Here is a 21875-nt window from a genome sequence, read left to right on the forward strand (position 1 = left end):
TTCCATATGCGAAAAGAAACACTTTTCACATTAAGAGCAGGATAACTGCAAACATTTCTCCATGTCCTGCGAGAGTTTTGGACACCCAGACAAAATGCAAGTAGCATACCCTTGTAGAAAGAAAACACACCCAAGTCTAGCCTTCTTTTTCACAAGAAATATTGTACGCCATTTTTGCCTACTGCTGGACACTATTACAAACTGAAAATCTGACCTCCGAATGTCCCCTGACTCTAACCTGGCCCGTGCTTGCTCTGTGTCTGGATGGCCATCTTTGAAACATGCAGTATCATGAGGCAGGGGCTAGAAACCTGCACACACACGCACACACACAGAACCGAGACAAATCGCCCAGCAGAGAGTGCGGTTCCCATGGAGACTGTGGCAGCAGGGCCCTGTCATGTTAAAAGACCACATCAAGCTAAGAGAACAACTAAATGGAAATGGGAATGGGAGTGGAAAACGTTCAGCAACACCTCCTCCTAGTTTAGTTTCATCCCTTTGATTTTTACACTTACAAGGACATACTCCAAAATAAGAATTAAAACAAAAGGCAAACCCTTAAACCCATCCCGAGAGACTGTTGACACAGCTCCCTCAACTCATGGGCCCGAGTCTGGACTAGGCCAATGTCTGTGCGTTCTTCCCATATCAACGTTTGTTGTTTTTTTTTTTTGCAGGGTGCTCGTTCCTTTACACATTCCAAAGCCGACTAGATTAACCGGCATCTGTACCTTGGCCCCGTGCTCTCGCTGTCCTGCCGTGGACAGGAGGCTCCTCCATGCTGCAGCCCTGGTTGGTGGCCTCAGCCTCTGAGAGGAGGTCCACGTTATCACCACCCTGCCCCACAGTAAGCAGCTTTGTGGTGCCCGGATGAAAAAGAAATCCTTCACTGGCGCCGAATGACTGGCAGAGAACCGTAAGCGCTGGAGCTTTACAGAAGGAGAGCAAGTCTTAAGAGAAAATTCTGAAAAGCGTCTTTAATTCCACAAATTGCTAAGATTACAGGACTGCAACCACCGTTTTAATCAAATTCAAATTAATTGCTGCTGCTGTTCAATTAAGATAGTTAAAAGGTTCCAAGCTCACCCTCATTTTTAACACAATGCTAGAGCAAAGCTTAACAGAAAGATGAAGACGTCTAAAATATGCAAGAGGTAAGTGTTGAATGCAAACAATTTCCACCATTACCCGAGCTAGTTAGTGCAAAGAAAGTGCAAGATAACATTTTCAAGCACCACAGTAAATGTCTAATATTATACTGCTATACACATTGCATCACCAAGATTAATAAATAAATTGCATTTTAAAAACTGGCAACAGAAAAGGCAACTCAAAACAAAGACATATTCACTAAAAATCCTTCCTACACTTTCAGCTATTTGAACAATTAACCTACGTAACCAAATCTATTCAGCAAAATTCTTGTGCCTTTCAGACATGCAAAACATTTTGAGAGATGTAATTTCAGATGAATGTGAAAAGGTCGTTCACTCTTCATAAACACAAGAAGATTCAGAGGGCAGGCTAATCCAGATCATATCAAGAGCTGGTAGGTTAGTTATCACACTCTTGTTCTGCCAGAAGTGTTATCAATCATCCTTCAAGGCAGACAGAGAGCAACATCTTGGACAGAAATGTATAAAGATGCAGTCCCGCATTTCCAGGTATGGAAATCAGCAAAATCAGTCTATATCAACACTGAGATTTAGAAATCTATCCTACTGACTATTATTTAAAATCAGGAGCTCCTGTGCATTAGTTGGAACATTTACATCCATTTATAAGACAATATTAGAGGCAACAAAAATGTTCACCTTTGAAATTATTTTGACTCTTAGACAAGGTCTTTGAAAGTCTTTGTATTTTCTTGATACAAAAGATCCAAAGATCTCGGCCAACTGTTTCTTGAAAGAAGCCGAGATATCAGTTTTAACAATGTGACTGGGGAAGCTGTGGTCAATTCCAATTTCAAAGAACAGAAATGATAATCGAGTTGAATTGAAAAATACTCAACTTTGGGACGATCAATCAGAGGCAAATTGAATTCGGAACTCCAGTTCCACGGCCTAATACATCACCATTTTATAGCATGGAATTAACCTTGTTTGGTAAACATTGATGTAGCTCTCTGCTGTAATCTCTGAAGCATTAATAGGTGTTGACACCTGTTGTTGGAATTGCATGAATCACATACAGGTAATGGAGCCATGCTGCTCTAGGAATACTATGAGCTGATTAAAAATGAATAATAACCTATTTATAAAGCGCCTTTCGAAATCCAAGGACACACTGTACATTATGAAGAAAAAAGAAAAAAAACATAAAAAGTAAATGAAATGTAAACATACAGGACAAACTGCAAGGCATTCAGAGAGGGCCCTAGCAAAACATTGAGTTTTAAGATTTAAAAAGTAAAAAAAAAAACCTGCCTCTTAAGGAGTCAGAGGAAGGGCTTTCTACAAAAGTGAAGCAGAGACAGAAAACGCCCAGTCACCAATAGTTGGAGATTTAGAAAAATAAGTCATGTGTCTGGAAGAGAGAGGATTGAGAGCAGCTGATATTGGAGAGTTTGGATGGCATGCATTTTCAGCCTGAGCTGGGAATAGATTTTTTACTTTAAGTGACGCAATGTCAAGAATCTTTTTGATCTCATCTCTTTCCAAGCAAGCGAGGTGAGCACATGGGGGGGGGGGGACTCTTGTGCTGCGTGTAAACTAAAAAGAGCTACTTTCAACCTCAAAAAGCCACCTCAAAATAAGAGCATCAGGTGACTTCTCCAGACGCCACTCTCTAGTAACTGGCAGACTCCAGAGCTGAAATTAGGGTTGGTCAGAGGATGCTACCACATGAGGCAACCTGCCTTTTAGATGTGGTTTGTAACGGCACAGATCTCTGCGCTTCGACATAGTTGGCATTTCTGCTTCTCAGTCCTAAGGCAGACGGTCATGTTGTCATGGTCAACACTGCCCGATTATTTAAACTAGGTCACGCACAAAACGCTCTAGCGTGAAGAGATTCCTTTGGAAGCGAGAGCTCCCTAGTCCATCTGCATGGTGTTACAGGAAATTCAAGCTGTCGGAGGGTGTAAGATGTGGTGCAAAATGTGCTTGGGGGAAGAACTGTAAATGCATGTGCTGCTCACTGTAGTCGTGTCTCATTTTGCATTAGTAAAGTATAATGTTAAGCTGCCTGGGTTCATCTGTGCTTTTTCCCCCCCCTTTGGTATGTCTCAATATGGCAGCTTCTGCAACGAGCTGCCATGCTGCAACTCCGTTTCACACACGAGCTCTGAATTTTCAGAGCACAATTCCGATACGCGTCGGTACAAACAAGCTACACGGGTCAGCTGTGATATTTTAAACTGGAATGAAGGTGATCTTTGCTGGGAGTTGTGCATTTGCTGAACATGCATTCGAAATATTTAACTGTCTGCGTCCATTTTAACAGTCAGGTAGCTTTTAGGTGGAATAAACAAAATATCTGAGAGGGCAGACAGTTTCTCTGTTTCTCGGGAGCTTTGTGATGTCTGCTTACTTTACTACTTATGTCTAAAAAAAACCCTGCCAATATGTTTCTGTGAAAGGATCGGCACTGCTTTTTTAAAACCATGTGAACTGAAGTCTCAGCACTGTTCTTTATTCTGCTGTGAACGATTCTCGGCAGTACCCCTGAGGAATGACGCAGTGCAATAACAGAATCCAGCAGGAAAACTGGAGCAAAATTTCTCACCCTTTTTCTCCCGTCACCTGGTTCGGCCAAATTTAGCCTGTTAATGGTATCTAGAAAGCTTTCCTTTTGCTGTTTTTTTATACATTTTTACGCTAACCTGAAATGGTTCAGAAGCAGCTGTCTGGAATTTGCAACACCTTGTTTCAAAAGAAGCAGAAAAGCAGTTGAGGTGGCTATTTTTCATTTCCATAATCGCCTCTGAATCTCGGCTGGAGTGGCTGAAGACCGTGGGGCAGTGCTGTGGTGGACAAGGCATACTGGCTACTCAAAGACATCATCGCATGCCTTGGCAGTGTAAGTATTTACAGTTTATACACACATGGGTAACAGAAATTACTATACATATCCACAAGTCAACATAACATCAGAGGATTAACAGGCCTAATGTCACAACTTAAGTATCAAGTACCATCTTCTTGATTAAGTATCAAGAAGGACACAACAAAAACAAAAAGAATCGGAGCATTTTGAATATGAACTATTTTTGAAAACTATGGATTTGGTCAATTATTGCCTATTTTAGATCCACCCATTATATTTCAGCAATAGTTTAAGGACCTGGCTGCCTGCTAAAACCCTTCTACCTCTCAGGAATAAGGCTACAAAATCATGTTTTTAACTGCGCAGAAGTCAAGTTCAAATTTTTCAAATCCTTGTAATGTGATGTTTCTGGCATAAACCCTGAGCGAGTCAAACAAAGAAGGAATCAACATGCATCACTGCCAACACGAACCAAAATGCCCTCTCTCTCCTGCAGGCAGTACATAAAGCACCCATATAGTGTTCAGGTCCTGAGAGGCAGGCTCTTCTTTCCTGTCCACACAGCTTTCGTCTTTGTGCAACATTACCTCACGTAGACCTTAAAAAGCGTCCCTTCGCCTTATCCTTTTGTAACTAGGTTCATACAAGATTCATCAAGGCTTTTCAGCTGAAGCAACTGAACGATTCTCCCGAAGCAGTGAAAGTCTGCTTGATGAAACAGACACCGGTGAAGTGAAGCTACACGAGCATTTCCACAAAATCAGAACCGGAGACTGATCAAATCGCTGGCATGTGTCGGACATCATTCCGATGCAATGAGACGGTTATCATGACAGCCTGGAGAACAGCATGTTTTGAAAACAGACGCGCGCTTTGAGGAGTGCAGCTCACTGCAGAAAAGCCGACCTGGAATCTCATGTTACTAGAGGGAACCTGAGTGTAAGAGCCATTGAGGTTGTATAAGCTTGAGCTGATCACAAGACGCTTATGGCACTTAACCCAGGACGACAACTCAAGGGAACTGACTGGGCAAGTGAAAAACAGCTGTTTCCACTAATCCCGACTGTGCACAGTAATGAGCATGCATCCTCCAACTCAGCTTTCAGTCGAACATGGCTGATGAAAAAACATTTTCATCTAAAGCAACGCAAATCTGAATGAATAAACCTAGCTCTTATAGGAATGAATACGATGACTGAAATTTAAAAGAGAAATTTACACTTAACTGTCTTCCCTCATATGAATAGAGTTATTTAGATATCGGAGATATAACACATAGGGTCAATAACTCTGGGCATTTCAGGGCAAACAGTCGTGTGCATTGAGCTCTGAACTAATCTCATCACTGAGGAGCTTATTTCAGGTAGGGCTTTGCTATAAATCGAAATGACCTCAGAGCGACAATTCTGCTCAGCTGAACCAAGGCCCTGCTAGCACAACTAGTAGCACAACTTCTCTCCCCTGATTGTACACAAAGGTAGAAAAGGGTGAACTTTTCAGATTCAATGCCTCTCACTTTCACCTACTGTATACGCATTCAACTCCCCTGTTTAAAGAAATGAGATGGAAGCCATCAGAGAACAACTCACTGAACAGAACTGATAAAGAATATCACCTGTAGTAAGGACTGAGGGACACTGAAGATGTACTGAAAGGAAGAATCTGGCTGACTTTAGGGAAATAAACGAAAGCACCAGCTCAACTCCGATACATCATGAACATTCTTCAACTAGCGTAAACTTTTCACTTCCTTCCACGCCTGCGAGGCCAAAATTTTAAAAGGCTGAGAGAGTAAAAGGGCATGAGGGCAGAGAGGCAGGCGGCACTGCTGCTCCCTGGGTCCCTTCTCTGCAGGCAAACACTGTGGGCAGTGCCCATGCAGGGTACAGAACGAACAGGTCCTCAGCCATGAACTTTCTGATAAGAGGGCAACACCAGGACGCTAGAGTGTGAATTCAGAAGGAAAAGAGAGATAGAGAGATCACTTTATTGGCCATATACAGTTTCTTGTATCAGGAATTTGTCTTTTCGCAGACCCCAGCTTGCTCTCCATAAGACACACAGACAGGGAGAGAAGCTGGGGGTCAGAGCGCAGGGTCGGCCATTTATACGGCGCCCCTGGAGCAGTTGGGGTTAAGGGCCTTGCTCAGGGGCCCAATGGAGCAGGATTCCTTTGCCGGCCGCGGGATTTGAACCAGCAACCTTCCAGCCACAGGCGCAGATCTTGAGCCACAGTCCACCACTCCGCCTCCGAATAAGAGCTCCATCTCAGCTGACACAAACAACGTAGAAGAAGTAAGATCTGCCCTTTCTTAGTTCACATGGGCTGTGCAGCACACCCTAGCGGAGTTTACACAACTATGCACAAACGTCTTCAGAGCACTAACAGACACCAACACTAGCTCGCAACACTCAAGACTCACAACACCATGCTCCCTCTCGGACTCAGTGAGGGGCACCGGACAGAGGCCAGAGGTCAGCATGTCGGCCACCTCCTAGATTGTGTAGCAAATGAGCCGTCCGCACAGCACAGGCACATCAACGCAAAAAGACAGAACTTTATCACTACCAAATTCTGGCAACCGAGTTCTTAGTCTCCTCTAATGTTAAACTCAAGAAAGCTTGAGAATGAAAACGTGTCACGTCAAAAGAGAAACATTTTCATATTTCAGTGCACTTCTTTTTAAAAATATTTCATTGAACCCAGCTGCTTTGTTCCCCCTCCCACGTCCGAACTCGCTTCATAATAAATACTCACAAAACCTAAATCCAGTTTCAGATAACTGCACTTTGTAGTGATTGTTTTATTTTCATGCACAACATATGAGCTCTTACTTTTAAAATAAAGCAAATGCAATATATTCAGGGTTGCTAACAACATAAAATACTCCCAACATGCAAAGGGTGCACGTGCAGGTATTTCTCACTGAATTACAACCACAATTTAGTTTACAAAACGATCTTCCTTATCTGCTCTAGCAAAGCAAAAGAGCTCGAGAAACGTGTCGGATGACAGTAACTGGTAGGGCCAGGAGCCTTTCTTGACTCCATTCGGTCTCTGCTCTGTTCCCAAGGTCCTGGAAACAGTCTAAGTGTCAAACCACAAAACACAGGTGTGGGGAAAAAAAACCATGAAATTTGTAGAGAAAACAAACAGCTACACGACACAAGGAAGACGGCAAATGAGAGGAGGCCAGTGTCCTGTCTGGCTAACTACAGGCTATAAGCTCACCTTCACTACCACTTCCCAGCAGTGGCAGTTGAAGGGTTAACTTGGCTTCACACAGACGCCAGACTCCACTGAGCCCTGTCAGGACTGCAGGACCCACTGGGAGGATTACAATGCCCTGAAGACAGCCTACTCACCAGGCCTGTCCACTTACATCTCCTGGAGAGGGCATCTGTGCCCTGCAGGACAGGCACTCGGACTCAAGACACCGCGCCACCTGCTACCAACACTGAATCTCAGCATAACAGCTTTCCTCTGTACACCGGGGGGAAAGAAGAGCAACATTACGCACTGCGCAAAGAGGCCTTGGTGTCCCACTTTAGAGTTCTAAAATTGCAGAAGACGTCAAAAATAAAAATTTCCCAACACCGCCCGTCATTTCGTGAAGCAGAAATGGTTCTCCGGAACATCAGGGAAATTAGGTAGGCATTTTAACGCAAAGCGAAAAAACCAAAAGGCTTCTCTTGCATAATTATCAGCTAATTCGCTTCACAAGACAAAAACAAATTAACAGATGTGTCAAACTTACTTTCCACAGCCTCCATGAACTTTGTTTAGGTTCACAGATCCCCAAGAGCCCACAGAACAATGTTGTGCACCATGTGCTCTAAATAAAATACACTTGCACACTCATGTAAGCACTATCAAGAGCAGATGTGTTCCCAGAAACAGCTCCCTGAAAAGCTTAACTTTTAAGCACATCAGCTAGTTTCTTGGGAGCAAACTGCTCAACCCACTCCTTTTAGGGAGCTCAATCGGAGAAAGGAGAGGACAGCCCCAGGAAAACCGGATACTGTGGGAATGAATTCCACCCGGCGACAAGGAGTGCTCCTCTCTACTATAAGAATGAATGTCAAGCCTCTGAACAGCCTTCACTAAGAAATGCCTATATTACAATGAAGAAACCATGAATAGGACCACAGTACACAAATATCTGTAAGCAGGCCACAATAACACAAGTCTTTAAATATACAGTAAGCAAAATGGAGACAGGCGACTGGCTAAAGAAAAGCACTCCTGCCATTCAGTCACTTTTGTTCACCGACAAAGCCTCCATCTTGTGTAAAGGTCCAGATTCGCCGAGCCTACTTCACCGGAGAGCAAAGGGCAGAACCCAGACCGAACAAGTCGGTGCTCCCTGTGCGTCTGGCACTCTTGACCACCCCCATCTCTTTACAGGGGGGGAACGAGGGAACTGCATAACCTTCTCCAGCACAGAGCAGCCGAGGCTAATTCCCAGAGAGGGGTCCGTGCCAGGCCTACTACACCACTTGTGTACACAACTCGCCTAAAACGAAAGTTCAAGCTACTGATCTTATTTCTATTTGCAATGAGCTGTCACCCTCAATCAGGTTCCGGAGGGCTGAATTCCAAGCCCAGTCCTGAAACTAGGAGGAAAACCATAAGAACCAGGACCTTATTCCCACTCACACCAGACAACACACCATTTACCTTCAAGAAAACAAAACCTAATGCGAGGTAACGCTAACGAGGGTCTACAAAACAACTTAGATGCTACCTGCAATGTCTAAATAGCTCATATCAAAGGCAGTAAGATGAGGGAAAGAATTCCAGTAACGTGCAGATCACACACACACACACACACACACACACCGATTCTACGCTGATGTGAAATAACGTGAGTTGGTTGGAGATTTCTAAGCAGTGGCTCCGTGCCAAGACATTTTAACTACTTGGGAAATCTCTGCCAGTATGAACAGGCAACAAAACTCTGCCTGCCACGTGTAGCTGTTTACACCTTACAGTGTATCCGTAGCCATTATATTTTTGTAAAAGATGAATTCCCACCCTTACTGCGAAGGTGGATCACGTAAACCAGCAATATGGGGGGGGGGGGGGAGTTCTTCTTTTCCACAGCTGTGGCTAAGAAGCCCCTCGAAGCAGCTGATTTTATGAGATCCAGAAATGCGGAGACCTAGCTCTTTTTCGCCGGTCAGTGGGAACAGCTCTATTCCCAGCCCACCCCATGGGCAGTCCACACCTGGATCTTTCAGCCAGCAGGGATGGCTCCTCCGTGTAGCTAACAGTGACAGCAGGAGGAGCGGAGGGCTGGGTTAACAACGCTCTCCTAGTGGCAATCGACCATCAGAAACAAACCAGGGAAATGGGACTCGGCCCTCTGCAGCAATGTGCAAACTAGGAAATGGCTTATTTGAGCACCACACTGCTCACGATTCGATTAACATCTCGGCACATCTAACAGGGAAGCCAGAACAAAGCAGCCAGTTTAAAACAAACCAAACCTGGAAATGAAATCTTACATTTCATCTTCGGAGGAGAAAAGGGGAAAAATGAAGTGTGTCAAAAAAAAAAGGAGCAACTCACATTTCCAGCTGATGTGAGGTAATTTAAGGAACTATAAGGAACTACTGCAGCATTTGAAAGACACCAAAAGACATCTGCCATCTGAAATTAGTGCAATGATTAGAGTACACCCTTGCATTCTAGACATTCAGTTGATCTTACTAGAAGAATAAACAGCTCATTATACAATCAGCTCTTGATATGAAGTTTTAATAAAACTCTCAAGCAGACAAAGTGCAAATGGGACTCTTGTCAAGATCTATACTATATAACTGTGCTTTACGTTTCTAATAATAAACCAGCAAAGCGAAGAGGAAACCAATGTAGCAGAATAATTGAAACAAATGAACACAACCGATGACTAACATGCCGTGCACAGCAGATCCAGGTCATTTTACACTCACATCAGACTGAATCTCGACCTCAGTTCATTGCAATCCTATATTCATTCTTAGATCTTTTTAGAGGTCTCCTGCTAAAACCCAAATCAGCTCTATATTTCTAATCAGTTATTAGTCTCCCCCTCCCCCCCCCCCCAATATGACAAGGCACTGACAGCACTTGTTTCTGCAGCTGGTGATGGGTTCAAGGAGGACTAAGAGGAAACAAGACCATCACTCACTCTTGCATAGCAGGGATCTCAGTTTATCATCCACCTGCCACCTTTCCAGGAACCGCAGCCCCAGAAGGTGTCGCTTATTAGTACTTAACACCGCGCTGCAGAGCAAAACTTCCTACTTCTCAAGAACGATGAAGAAAAACAGCACAAGAATCAAATCTAAAACTTTAGAGTAAAATTAGATCTTTACTCAGGTCACGGAATTGCATTCAGCACCATAGAAAACCTTCGCTGGACTCAGATATTCCACAAAGCATGCAACCTCCAGCACTGATAATGTTCCCAGTGGTGAAAGCTGCAATTCTCCGTTTGCTCTTGTGGTGTGATGTCAGACGATGTTTTCTCTTTATAATGTGCAACTCACTTCGCCTCTAGTTATGCAGTCAGCAGGAAAAACACTCAGTGGCATGAGGGCTTTAGAAACAGATCACCAGAAATGAAAAACAATGCCAACAGTGAAGTAATACGTTTCCCACCCAGTCCTTTTGAAGTTCTTGTTTCAGGGGGTCTTTTGTAATGTCCAGAAGTGCAAACAGATCAAGACGGAGGATGTTTTTAACTAAGAAAGTCAATAAGCATCCCTGAACTATTTCTTCAGAGTGCTCTTGCAGAACATACAACTATGGCTGTATTCAACGGGTGAGCAACCGTCATCCCCTCGCTGACACAAAAGCAAGCCCTAAATTAAAAACCCTACACATTTGTTGACTGCTTCAGGCATTAATGGACAAAGCTGCTACACAGAGTCTCCAGCCTGACTCCCACACAATGCAAAAGGGGTCCTGTTCCTTTGCAAGCCTGCTAATGAATGAGGCTGTTCTACTATAAACGTGTTCAGTCTCCCTCTCATGACTTCTACTGTAGGAGTCAGAAATGCTGCCCTCCCCTAAAAATAATTACAACCATTTCTTCCTGGTAGGTTTATGTCACCCTCGAAACAAAGAACTGATATTCTTAACCAGGCTTACCCAGGTCAGGGAAATCTTTTGCAATCGCGTCATCGGCCACACACACGCACAAGATGGATATCCAAAGTGCAAATCAGACCTGCAGGGTTTCAAACTTGTCACCTGCGCGTGACATCATATCTCACCGAAGGTCGAGAAATGGGAAGTGTTGAGTGATGCCAGGTTACAGCATCTAAAAGACTGATCCCAAAGCTTCAAAAAACATCCAGCACACGTTGCAATCCTTTACTCCTTTTCAAGTTATAGTTGAAAAACAAACTGCGTGTTAGTTTAAAGCAAAGCTAAATTTCAAGTATGCTCCACAGAGAAAACAAGTACATTTATACTAATCTCTTTAGAAAAAAAAATGACTAAACTACTCAAAGTTTACTACAAGTAGAAACACAGATCAGGTAGGAACTTCAAAGCAGTACCAAATCAGGAGAATCAGATATTTTAGAAAAACGAAACGCCAAAAAAAAATGCAGTTCAACAATGCAAGCACGTATACTGCAGTTTCCCTGGAAATGCTCTTGCATGTGTGAAGAAGGTTATCGCATTCAACTCATCAGATATCAGGCCAGCGGTGGGGGCAAAGGCTTATTTTAAGCCATCTTCACAGAGCAGTCAGAAACAGAACGCATTTCCCAATGACAGCCCCCAGCTAATTGAGATATAAACATTTGTAAGGTTGCACAAAGTACCAGCTGATGCACTTTCGTCATCTTGTATTTAAGGATATTATCCAAGCACTTTCAACCGTGTCTTTGGATATGAAATCGCCCCTGTAATCACGGGTACCCAGGTCTTGAGCTTCCTGGCCTCGCAAGTTTGACGGCCAACACTCGCTGTGCTACGAGCAGACCTCACTTCACGCACCGAGCCCGTGCGATATCTGTGAAGTAACGGATCCGTTTGGAGGAGCGCACGGTAACACCAGGCCGATTCCAGCCGAAAAACACCTTCTAAAAATAACCCCCGGGGGTAAACGAAAACCCTCTCACGCCTCCCGTCACCAGCAGGAGCCGGGCTCACCACGACTTCCCCCTCGTCCGCGCAAGCTGAGCCATCCCTCCTCTGTACCAGGCACTCACCATCCCCGTCATCCCCCACGGCCATGGCTCCGGCGGGACGAAGCTCTCTCTCTCTCTCTCCCCTCGGTGAAGCGGCAGGTAGCCAACCGGGGCCGGGTGCGAGTGGGTGCCGGCACGGCTCCGCGCCGAGACCGGGCGGAGAGCTCTGCGTGACCCGGACAGATCCGCGGCTCTGCGCTGCGCTGCGCCAGCCGAACAGCTGCTGCTCCGCCGCTTCAAAATAAAAGTCCACCCCCCACCCCGCTTCCTCCTCCTCCTCCTCCTCTCTCCCGACCGACTTGAGCCGCAGAAACACGCCACCCGCCCCCCTCCGCTCGCAGGCGGTTCAATCACCGGGCTCAGGCTGTCGCCGTGTCGCCACTTCGTGTCACTAACGTTGTCAGCCTGCGTGTCGACTGATGCCTTTTTTTGGGGACGCTAGACGTACTGTTTAGCGGTGTTAAGCATACCACAACAGGGTATTTTGCGCACTTCCCGGTGCAATTATCAACACATTCAGCGTGTGTCTGCAATCTCTAACGCGGATCTACTCCCGATGGAATACGCGCCCTCACGCCGATCAAACCCGAGACAAGCCTGCTCGACAGATCCGGGTTTAAAACCCATTTAAAACGGGCTTTTCTCCTCCGGTTCTACCCAGGTCCATTAAAAAAAAAAACAAATCCAAAAAGACAGAAACCGAAAGTTTATAACTGTGCATGAAACTAGGCGCAATGGGTACTGCATCTGAGGGTTTTTTTAAAAAAAAACTCCGGCTTGCAGGCCTGCTCTGCTACAGTAAACAGATCACGTCGAGCCCCATCAATGGCGACTCTGTCTCGGGGGGGCTGTCGGATTTATGTTCTAGTTCAAGCGGAGCCAGTGACACAATGTGACTCAGAGCGCAGGTGCTCGGCTTCTGCAAAATACAAATAAAAAAAAAAAAGGGGACGCTTTGTGTTAGGGGGGTCGGAAACGAAACTGCTCCGCTGGCGGGCAGCACAGAAAATCTCAATAAAGAATAACCGTGGGGCAGAATCACGATCACGCAAAAAGGGACCTGCCTACACGACACGGGCGCGTGGAAAGAGGCAAGAGTTGAGAGGGAAAGTGCAGGTCTGAGTAAGGTTACCAAAGCATCACCTGCACTCCCTCACAGCACGGCGATCTAAATCATCACCCCTCTGCACAGAGCCCGGCAAACCACCTCACCAACGCGTTCAACGGGAAACGACCCGTTTGAGCTGAAACGCTTTTGCGCACAGCGCGGAACTGACAAAATGCTGAGCGGACTCGCCTAACTCGAGCGACAGAATAATTGAGACGTACACGGAGTGGGACTCCAGCCACAGCCTGCAAAAACAGCCCAAAAAATATAAAATCGCTGGTGTCCCGTCCAGGGTGTACCCTGCCTTGTTGGCCACCCCGCGACCCTAAACTGGAAGAAGCGATTGGAAAATGGACGGACGGGGAAAACGCAATCCCTTCTTGCCGCTATTACTTCCTTTCCTCATACACACCCAGCTGGGTTCATCTGCTTGAGTTCCCCAAAAACGTGCGTTCGCCTGCTGCCAAAGGGGCCTGCAAGAATCATCAGCACTTCTCGAAAAGCCACATCTACTCTCTCCCCAGCTGAAGCTGCTCCGGAAACCACTGCTCCTGCCCTGCGTGGTATTGAAATGCCAGGCGACGTGCGGTACTGTGGCGAGGGCAGGGGAGAGATGGCACTGCCCTCGCGTTCGCATGAATGGCTTTGTCTGTCGGTGCTTCATCTGCGAGAGCTGAAGCTTTTCACCAAGTCGCCGTTCTGCGGTGTGTCCCTGCCCGGTAAGATGCACGTCTCAGCATCACACTGGGAAGGCAGAGGTGGTGGTTTAAGGTCAACAGGGATCGTCTGGAGACTTTGTCGATCACCGGGACTGCGCGCGAAGACTAAGATCCACTTGTTTACAAGACCCGTGCAGTGTGGTCAAGACTGATTCAGTGCAACTTTAAATGAATGCAAGGTCAAATCAGTTTTAAACAGAAAAAAAATCAATAGTAAACAGCTTCCCTACAAAGGCTTGCAGCCGTTTTAAACTGCAGAAAAATGCAAAGTTAAGTGAACTTAGAATGTCTAACAGTTTTGAGGGCATTTACACTGGATTAAGCTGGGATAAAGTAGTTCCACATAGAGGCCAGAGAATGAAGGACCCATTTCATTACCTGCTGCACTAGAAACAGTGAGAAGAAAGGACCTCTGTGGAATGCAATTCATAATTTAGATCTGCAATGCAAAGCCTTTAAAAAATGTGCACAATGACTTTAGCTTCTAAATCCACAGCTGAAAGGATGTGGCTTGTGTCCTGACTGTACGCCATGTTTATACGGCACAGTCTGACAAATGTGAAGACTTGCTACTCCTACACAGAGGCAGAACTCTCACATGCATGAGCAAATGACAATAACCTCTGGGCTACATCTTGTACTTTCAGCACAGGAGCAGAAAGTGGCTCTCTCTGCTGGCTTCACAATGCCCCTGACTAATGTTTGTTTATTTCAGTTCAGCTGCTTGTGCTCGGATTATGATGTCAGACATTATTATGTCTGAAATTCAGTTTCTTTCTGCTAGAGACCTCCAGGAGTGGAAACAATGTCATAAACCCTCATCAGGCTGTTTCAGTGGCTGAAACTACACACGTCGGCAATATTTCTCTGCGTAACTCCTACGTCTTAAATGCCTTCTGTGACTGAGTCATGCAAAGCAGCTGTGTTCCAATCAACACTGAAGAGCCTAATATGAAAAACAAGAAATCCGTCTGTTTTAAGGGTATGCTACAGTCCCTAAAGGGGTTTCCTGCATTATTTTGCTTACAGCATGAAAAGCACTAACCAAACTAATTCATACAGAAATATGGTGCAGAAACTCATTCTAAATATACTGTAACGTGCACTGTGCAATTACAGCATGTATCAGAAAGAACAATAACCTATGTGCTGCCAGCATTAAGGTGATCGATCACACAAAGGGTTAAGATCCACTCATATGCATCAACGATAACACCGCGTGCTCGAACGGACAAATTCATAACTAAGCACTCGGCGGCTGTGTCCATTCACAGGCCGCTCGTCTCTTGTCAATTAATTAGAAACAGGCCAAGGCCAGAGCAGCCTGATGATCCACTTGGCAGGGACACCGTTCGCTCTCCAAAGACAGGAGAGCAGACAACCTTGAAGGAGACAATTTGCCCAGAAGGCTCCTTTCATTTAAGCACTCAAGTTAAAAAAAGGAGTCCGTGATGACAGTTTTGGACTGAAAAGCCGGGCCTTTCTGCACACCTCTTCAGCAGGCCACGTGCATTCTGAGGCTACATGAGCAACAGGACCATCACGGACAGCAGGAGCTGGCAGGGAGAGATGCAACATGGCAGGACTCCAAGACAGGAGGGGGGGAGCCATGATCTCCTTTTTTTCAGCTGGATCTAAAAAAAAAAACCACTAAGCACATTTATGTCTGCCACCCTAAGCGATGTGAGGATTGTTTCTCATACCTTCAATAAGATATATTTATACATGCAGTAAAAGCGCTGAACCCTTCTCAAACATCTCCCGTTATTACTCTTGGAGGACAGACTCTAATAAGGCAGGTTTCCAGATGCCACTCAGCATGCAAGCTTTCCGCCTTATCACCTTGCCTACCCAGTGAACTTACCGAGATTTATAATCACACGAGCCATCAAGAAGGGTTTCTGGGGTGTAAAGAACCGAGTCAATCTCTTCTCTCAGCTGCCTGTAGACCGCACACCATTCCCATTCACATCTCAGACAAAGTTTAACAGGACTGCAGCTTAAACCACTTAGTACCACTCTCTACGCCCAGTCTACAGCTCCAGCACCCCCGGCAGGAATAAGCTGCTGCAAACTGAGGGCCACGGTAAACCTGAAGCAGCAAAATCTCCCGAACAGTTGTGCAATATGAACGACATTTTTCTAAACCCCGAGATGGGTGAGCCCGCCACACATCAAATCACTGTTTCCAGCTATTCAGAAGGCCTTGGAAAATCTAACAAACGTTACACCAGACTCAAAACAGCCCCTCGTCTTAGTTTACATGACACAGATTGCTTCGAGTCTTGACAGATTCCACGAACAACTTAAAGTGCTTCTGATGCAATGTGCTGTGATCATTTTCTCCTCCTTCCTGGGACATCACGTAGTCTCTTAACAAAACCACAGCAATTCAATGGCTCTTTGGCCCCTTGACTCCATACCTGGCAAGCATCTTTCTAGCAAAAGTACAGTTATCATAATGAAATGGGGTTCCTGCATAAACTACAATGGCAGGTGGGGCTGCACATTGGTGGTGGGGGGTGGAGGGGAGTCCCCATTACCTATAAAGCACTTTGAGTGGAGTGTCCAGGAAAGCCCTATATAAGTGTAAGGAATTATAATTAAATTAAAATGTGTGACGTGTGTGTGGTTTACCAATTTATGATGCTTTGACTCCAACAGGAGGGATGAATGTTGTTACATAACTATGACACATAGCAGGTCAGCCTGCTTTTGTTCCCCTAAAATATGTTTTGATTCCCCTCAGGTTGCTTTTCGCAACGATTTGCAAACTGTGCTGATCCCCCAAGTCACTCTCAGCAAGCAGAACTGCAGCTCCGTCTTCCGGGTGCATTCATTCGAAAGAGAAACGAAGCAGACGCCAAAAACAAACGCTGAAAAAAAATCACATTTTTGCAACAAGTCTGTACTCCAAGTTCTAAAGCAACACGTTACTTTCGGACTTGACTTCCATTTTTAGAAAAATCCAAGGCTAATCACATCAGAGGGGTATACTCATTTTTCTGCTACAGGCCAAAATCTTTGTTATGCAATCTAAAAGCGTACCACTGGGTTACAAAAACTTGAGGGTTTCTTAGGTGATAAATGGTTTCAGTTAAAGAGAACAGCCCCAGCTTTGGCCACAAACCAAACCAGCATGTACAAATAAGCACAAAAGACTTGACTGAATTACTTACCCAGGCCATAGCTTAAAACCATGTTTCCAGAATTCAGGGCTTCATCAAACTTGCTCAGGATCACTTGCAGTCTAAGAACAGGCAAAACAAGGGGGAAAAAAAATCAGTCCAGATACAGAAAACTGTACAGTGTATGTAGATGTGTTAATTGTATTATTGAGCTAAATAAAATGCTTTCCTTAGAGATTTGGCTTTGGAGAATTCTGTTGCACAAAATAAGTGTGCCGTCACTATTTCCTTCACCATTACCACCACCGTCTACAACGCTACGGTCTGGTTTTCACAATCTGTTTAGACCATTTAAAAAGACCTTCATAGCTTCATAGTCAAAACAGTAGTACACAGTCAACTAGTCCAAAACTTAATTGGATGCACAAGTCATCTATTCCAAATGACGGAATGCAATGAATAATTAACCCAAAAATCGCAGGGACTTGACCCAAAAGCCTTAAAGGATCATCTGAACTACCAGGCATACGTCTGAATGCACTATTACAAATCCAGGGCACACATTAACACTAAACTGGTTTTGCCTTTTAAAATAATGGGGCAACTCTAACTTTCCTTCTACCATCAGAGCACTCCTTAGACACCCCCCCCCCCCCCCAGATGGGACGGAGGACCCAACTGTGAACATCAGGGAAATTAACATGCAAGATTAAACAGATGTGGAAGGCAGGGAAAGCAGGATGGAGGAGCAATTTTGATGCAAGGCATATCTGAAAAAGCAGCTGGAAAACAGGTGGATGGATGGATGTGCTCTGGAGTGTCAAGGCTGCAGGACGAGCGAGATGGATTGATGGACGAACTAGGAAATGCCATAAATAGACCTGAAAACCTCATTAAGCTAAACCCTCGCTAGACTCCTTCAAAGCATTTATAAAAGGGTACATACACACTTGTAAGAGGTTATTTTATTTTCCAAATATCCTGTCATGCTGGGTGTCCCTTAAAATGCACCTCTCCCGTCCGTCATCAATAGCTGCTCACTATTTAACGATACACGTCCCAGCCTTCGGTCCCGGGCTTGCCCAGCCTCGCTGCCTTCAGTAAAACACACCACAGCCAGGATCCGCAACCAGAGGCAATTTGCGATGTCATCGCCGGTATCACTGCGGTGCACAACGGGTGGGTCCTCGTTCCCCCCAGAACATTGCAAACCAAAATAAATTCACAGATTTGCCAGCTGTCTGGTCAGCTCATCTCCTTCTCCCTTTTCCACTCCGATCACCGTGCTCTGGACTTATCGATTAGCCACGCTTCCCAAATCCGTCATCCGCCCCCCCCCCCCCACACACACACACCCTGCGGGGACGGTGGGCTGAACAGCAGATTAGTAGGTTACATCATGTGAAGGCAACCAAGGTCAACCCAATGAAAATAAAAACAAAATCCAGCTAAATCCCACCTGTTTCCGCCCCCCTTGTGGAGAGAGTCTGGTACTACTTGTGACGATGCTTACCCCCCAAAAAACATTTACATTTTTGTTCAATTTCTACCTATTTATGCAGACATTCAGTTAAGGGAAGATCAGTATAACTAAAGGTGGGGTCGTTTCTTTTAAACTACAGAAGCACGGAAAAGAAAATGCCACTTTTCCTCAATCTATTCATTTAACAACGCAATCTTCACTTTCGTAAACACGACAGCGAAGGAAGAGCCTCTGGAGGTTTTCTGCATCCGATCTACTTTTATTCGTGAGGGCTTCATGGTGCGCTGCCATGCACACGGAAGTAACCGGTGTATAACACCCAGCGGCAAATCTGAACTATTACCACGACCGTTTCCCTCGCCTTTCTCCGTGTTGTGCGGTCACAGTAAAACCGAGTTTAAAAAAAAAAAAGCATAAAATTCTAAAAGGAAATTTTCCCACTGCGACTGGCAATTCCCAAAGAAAACGGAAACCCCCACAAGCGAAGGGAAATATGAACTCTCCCGACTGTTTTAGCCCTTGTTTTATTATTGGACATTAAACAGAAAACGAGATGCTTCCAATAAGGAGGAAGAGGGGCGCTCCGATTTCTTCGACGCGACAAGAACACGAGTGAGAAGGAGCGCGCTCTTCTCGCACCGGTCACGACACAGTCCACTGTGTTAATATTGACCCATACAGGTAATCCATTTTATCACCACATCTCTCCGGGTGGTTTAGTCGTCTCGCAAACTGTTTGAAAGGTGGAGAAGAGAAGCAGCCCCCTTATACGACAACCAAAACAAACAAAAAAAAAAGACTTTTGAACTGGCGGCGTGTTTTATGATTAAAATGCTTTTTCTGTTTTCGTTGCCAAAAACAGAAAAGCATTTTAAATCATAAAACACGCCGCCAGTTCAGAAGTCTTTGTATGTTTTGGTTGTCGTATAAGGGGGCTGCTTCTCTTCTCCACCTTTCAAACAGTTTGCGAGACGACTAAACCACCCTTAGAGATGTGGTGATAAAAGGGTTTACCTGTATGGGTCAATATTAACATCACTGAAGGAAATCATATGCAATAACGCTACTGATGTTGTTTTTTAATTTCAAACAATTTCTCGTTTCCAAAAACAGAAAAGAATTTTAATCATAAAACACGTCCCCAGTTCAAAAGGATTTTTTTTTTTGGTTGTTATATAAGGGGGCTGCTTTTCTTTTCCATCTGTTACTGTATATAAGGGGCTGCTATCCTCTCCACCTTTCAAACAGTTTGCGAGACGACTAAACCACCCGGAGAGATGTGGTGATAAAAGGGTTTGCCTGTATGGGTCAATATTGACATCACTGAAGGAAATCATATGCAATAACGCTCCTGATTTTCGAAACGCATAACGTCATCCTGAGCAGTCTTTTCTCTTTACTAGGGCACCCACCCTGGGCTGCTGCTGGATTTTGTTTTTTAATTTCAAATAAGACAGCAACGAAAGCCTATAGTAAAGACGGGAATTTCAATACAGAGCAGTGCTTAAAACATAAAAGCGCTTACGGCTTCTCCTAAATAGCGCAGAGAAGCAGTTTTGGCTTGTATGAATCTTTTGTTCCCCCGCCGCTCTGTAGTGGCTTTGTTTTCAGGGACTGGTGATAGACTCCAGTTTCGGCAACGTCTATTATAATTCTGGAGATGTCAGCATGAACTACTGTACAGCAATCATTCTGACCACCTACACGTACGAATGTTTAGGGATAGTGGATGTTCTCTATTGCCTGTACTAGTAGTAAGGGGAAATGTCAGATCTGTAATGCTGTATGCCCCAGTATGCACCTGCCTCAATTATTAAGTGGTCTGAGGGAACACTCCAGCTCGGGGGTCGTCCCCATGACACATCTGAAGTGTTGTAATGCAAACCACTCGAATACCTTAAAGACCAGGGCTCTCACCTGGTCAGTATATTTGTAGTTTGCCATCACGGCACTACACAGAGCTTTCTAGGAGTAAAAGAGAGTTATAAACATATCGGCAACGTTGAAGGTTTAGTAAGAAACCACTGATGTACAGTATTTCTCTAAAGAGAGTGTTCTCCAGGGACATGCAGAATAAGCGGTATTCCACAATAAACACACACACTAAGTGCGTAAAAACAGCTGTATTACCTGGAAGAAACGGGGAGTGCAGTAAGAAATAAAACCCTAGCTTCATCAAGGTCAAAGGTTTTGACGGAAGAAACGCCTTTGACTCAAAATGCTCTTGGAATGGAAAAGCACCATTCTAGTCAAAGACCTTTCAGGCTTCTGTTCACTGCAGAATATTCCGAGAAAGCTTTTCACAATACCCTGCGGGACTGCAGTCCCCCTTTAAAATACCTTAGCAATTTATTGATTTAGTGCTATACTGAAGTAACATCCACATGCACAGTTATACCTCCAGTGCATCAATGTACTCATTATAGCTGTGTGGACTGGAACATCTGGGGCATGTTGTACTTTCTAAAATACCCGTTTACTACTGTTGTTTTTTATCTGAATGTGTCGAGTAGACCGTGCATATAAAAAATATAAATTGCTACGTCAAAGTGTCATTACTGCAAGCTTTAAAAGCCAGGACGTGTGAAAACTGTGCAAGGGTCTGAATCCTTTTGCAATGCACTGCAAGTGCAATTATTCATTTCAACAACTTGTCAAACTACGAAAAAATGTCTCTCCGACCTGAACACAGATAAAATCATGAATTTTCCATCTGTTCTTGCAAAAGCTTTGCAAAATATAATTGGGCCAAGAAGCGTCAAATGAAGCACCTTGCACAAGTGAAACGGTTTCAATTTCCCAAATACCAGACGTGCTCAGCAGACACATCCATAAAACCTTGATTCACTGCGTAAGACTTGGCTCCACTGCCAAACAACAGCAATTGCTCCAAGATAACGATGGCAAGAGGATGCAGTTTGATTCAACTGCGTATTTGCTCCTTTTTGTGTTCTTACTTGATTTAACCTCTTGAATATCAACCCCAGCAAAAATTCTATCACCCCTTGTACTGACGAGATTATCTGATGCATCACGGTCAATTGCAAATGATCAATGAAGCACAAAGTCACCCAAAACATTCAAATCAAAATCCAAGATCAGCATACTTTGTTTAGATAAACACATCCGAAGACTGAAATACCTTCTGATACCCCTCGTGTGGAACTGCTGACAGTGACTGGCATGCAAAGACATTGAGGTTATATGCTCTACAAGCATTAATGCGTGAAGCAGACAAGTACGGCAGTCGT

General features: G+C 44.7%; 1 protein-coding gene across 17 annotated transcripts in view; it reads right to left on the bottom strand.

The window, feature by feature from the left end:
• Nucleotides 1-21875, bottom strand: part of clasp2 (cytoplasmic linker associated protein 2) — a 101451-nt gene that overhangs the window by 56945 nt on the left and 22631 nt on the right. For 15 of the 17 annotated variants that reach the window (XM_088928802.1, XM_088928801.1, XM_088928797.1 and 12 more), the window contains exon 7: nt 17193-17263. In XM_088928802.1, the coding sequence (XP_088784928.1) occupies nt 17193-17263 (71 nt within the window). Of the gene's footprint in view, nt 1-12207; nt 12437-17192; nt 17264-21875 lie in introns of those variants that run through there. The other 2 variants (XM_088928805.1, XM_088928804.1) reach the window with 2 other exon arrangements.

The sequence above is a fragment of the Atractosteus spatula genome, chromosome 12 (assembly GCF_055471065.1).
Source record: "Atractosteus spatula isolate fAtrSpa1 chromosome 12, fAtrSpa1.hap1, whole genome shotgun sequence".
Lineage (NCBI taxonomy): Eukaryota > Metazoa > Chordata > Actinopteri > Semionotiformes > Lepisosteidae > Atractosteus > Atractosteus spatula.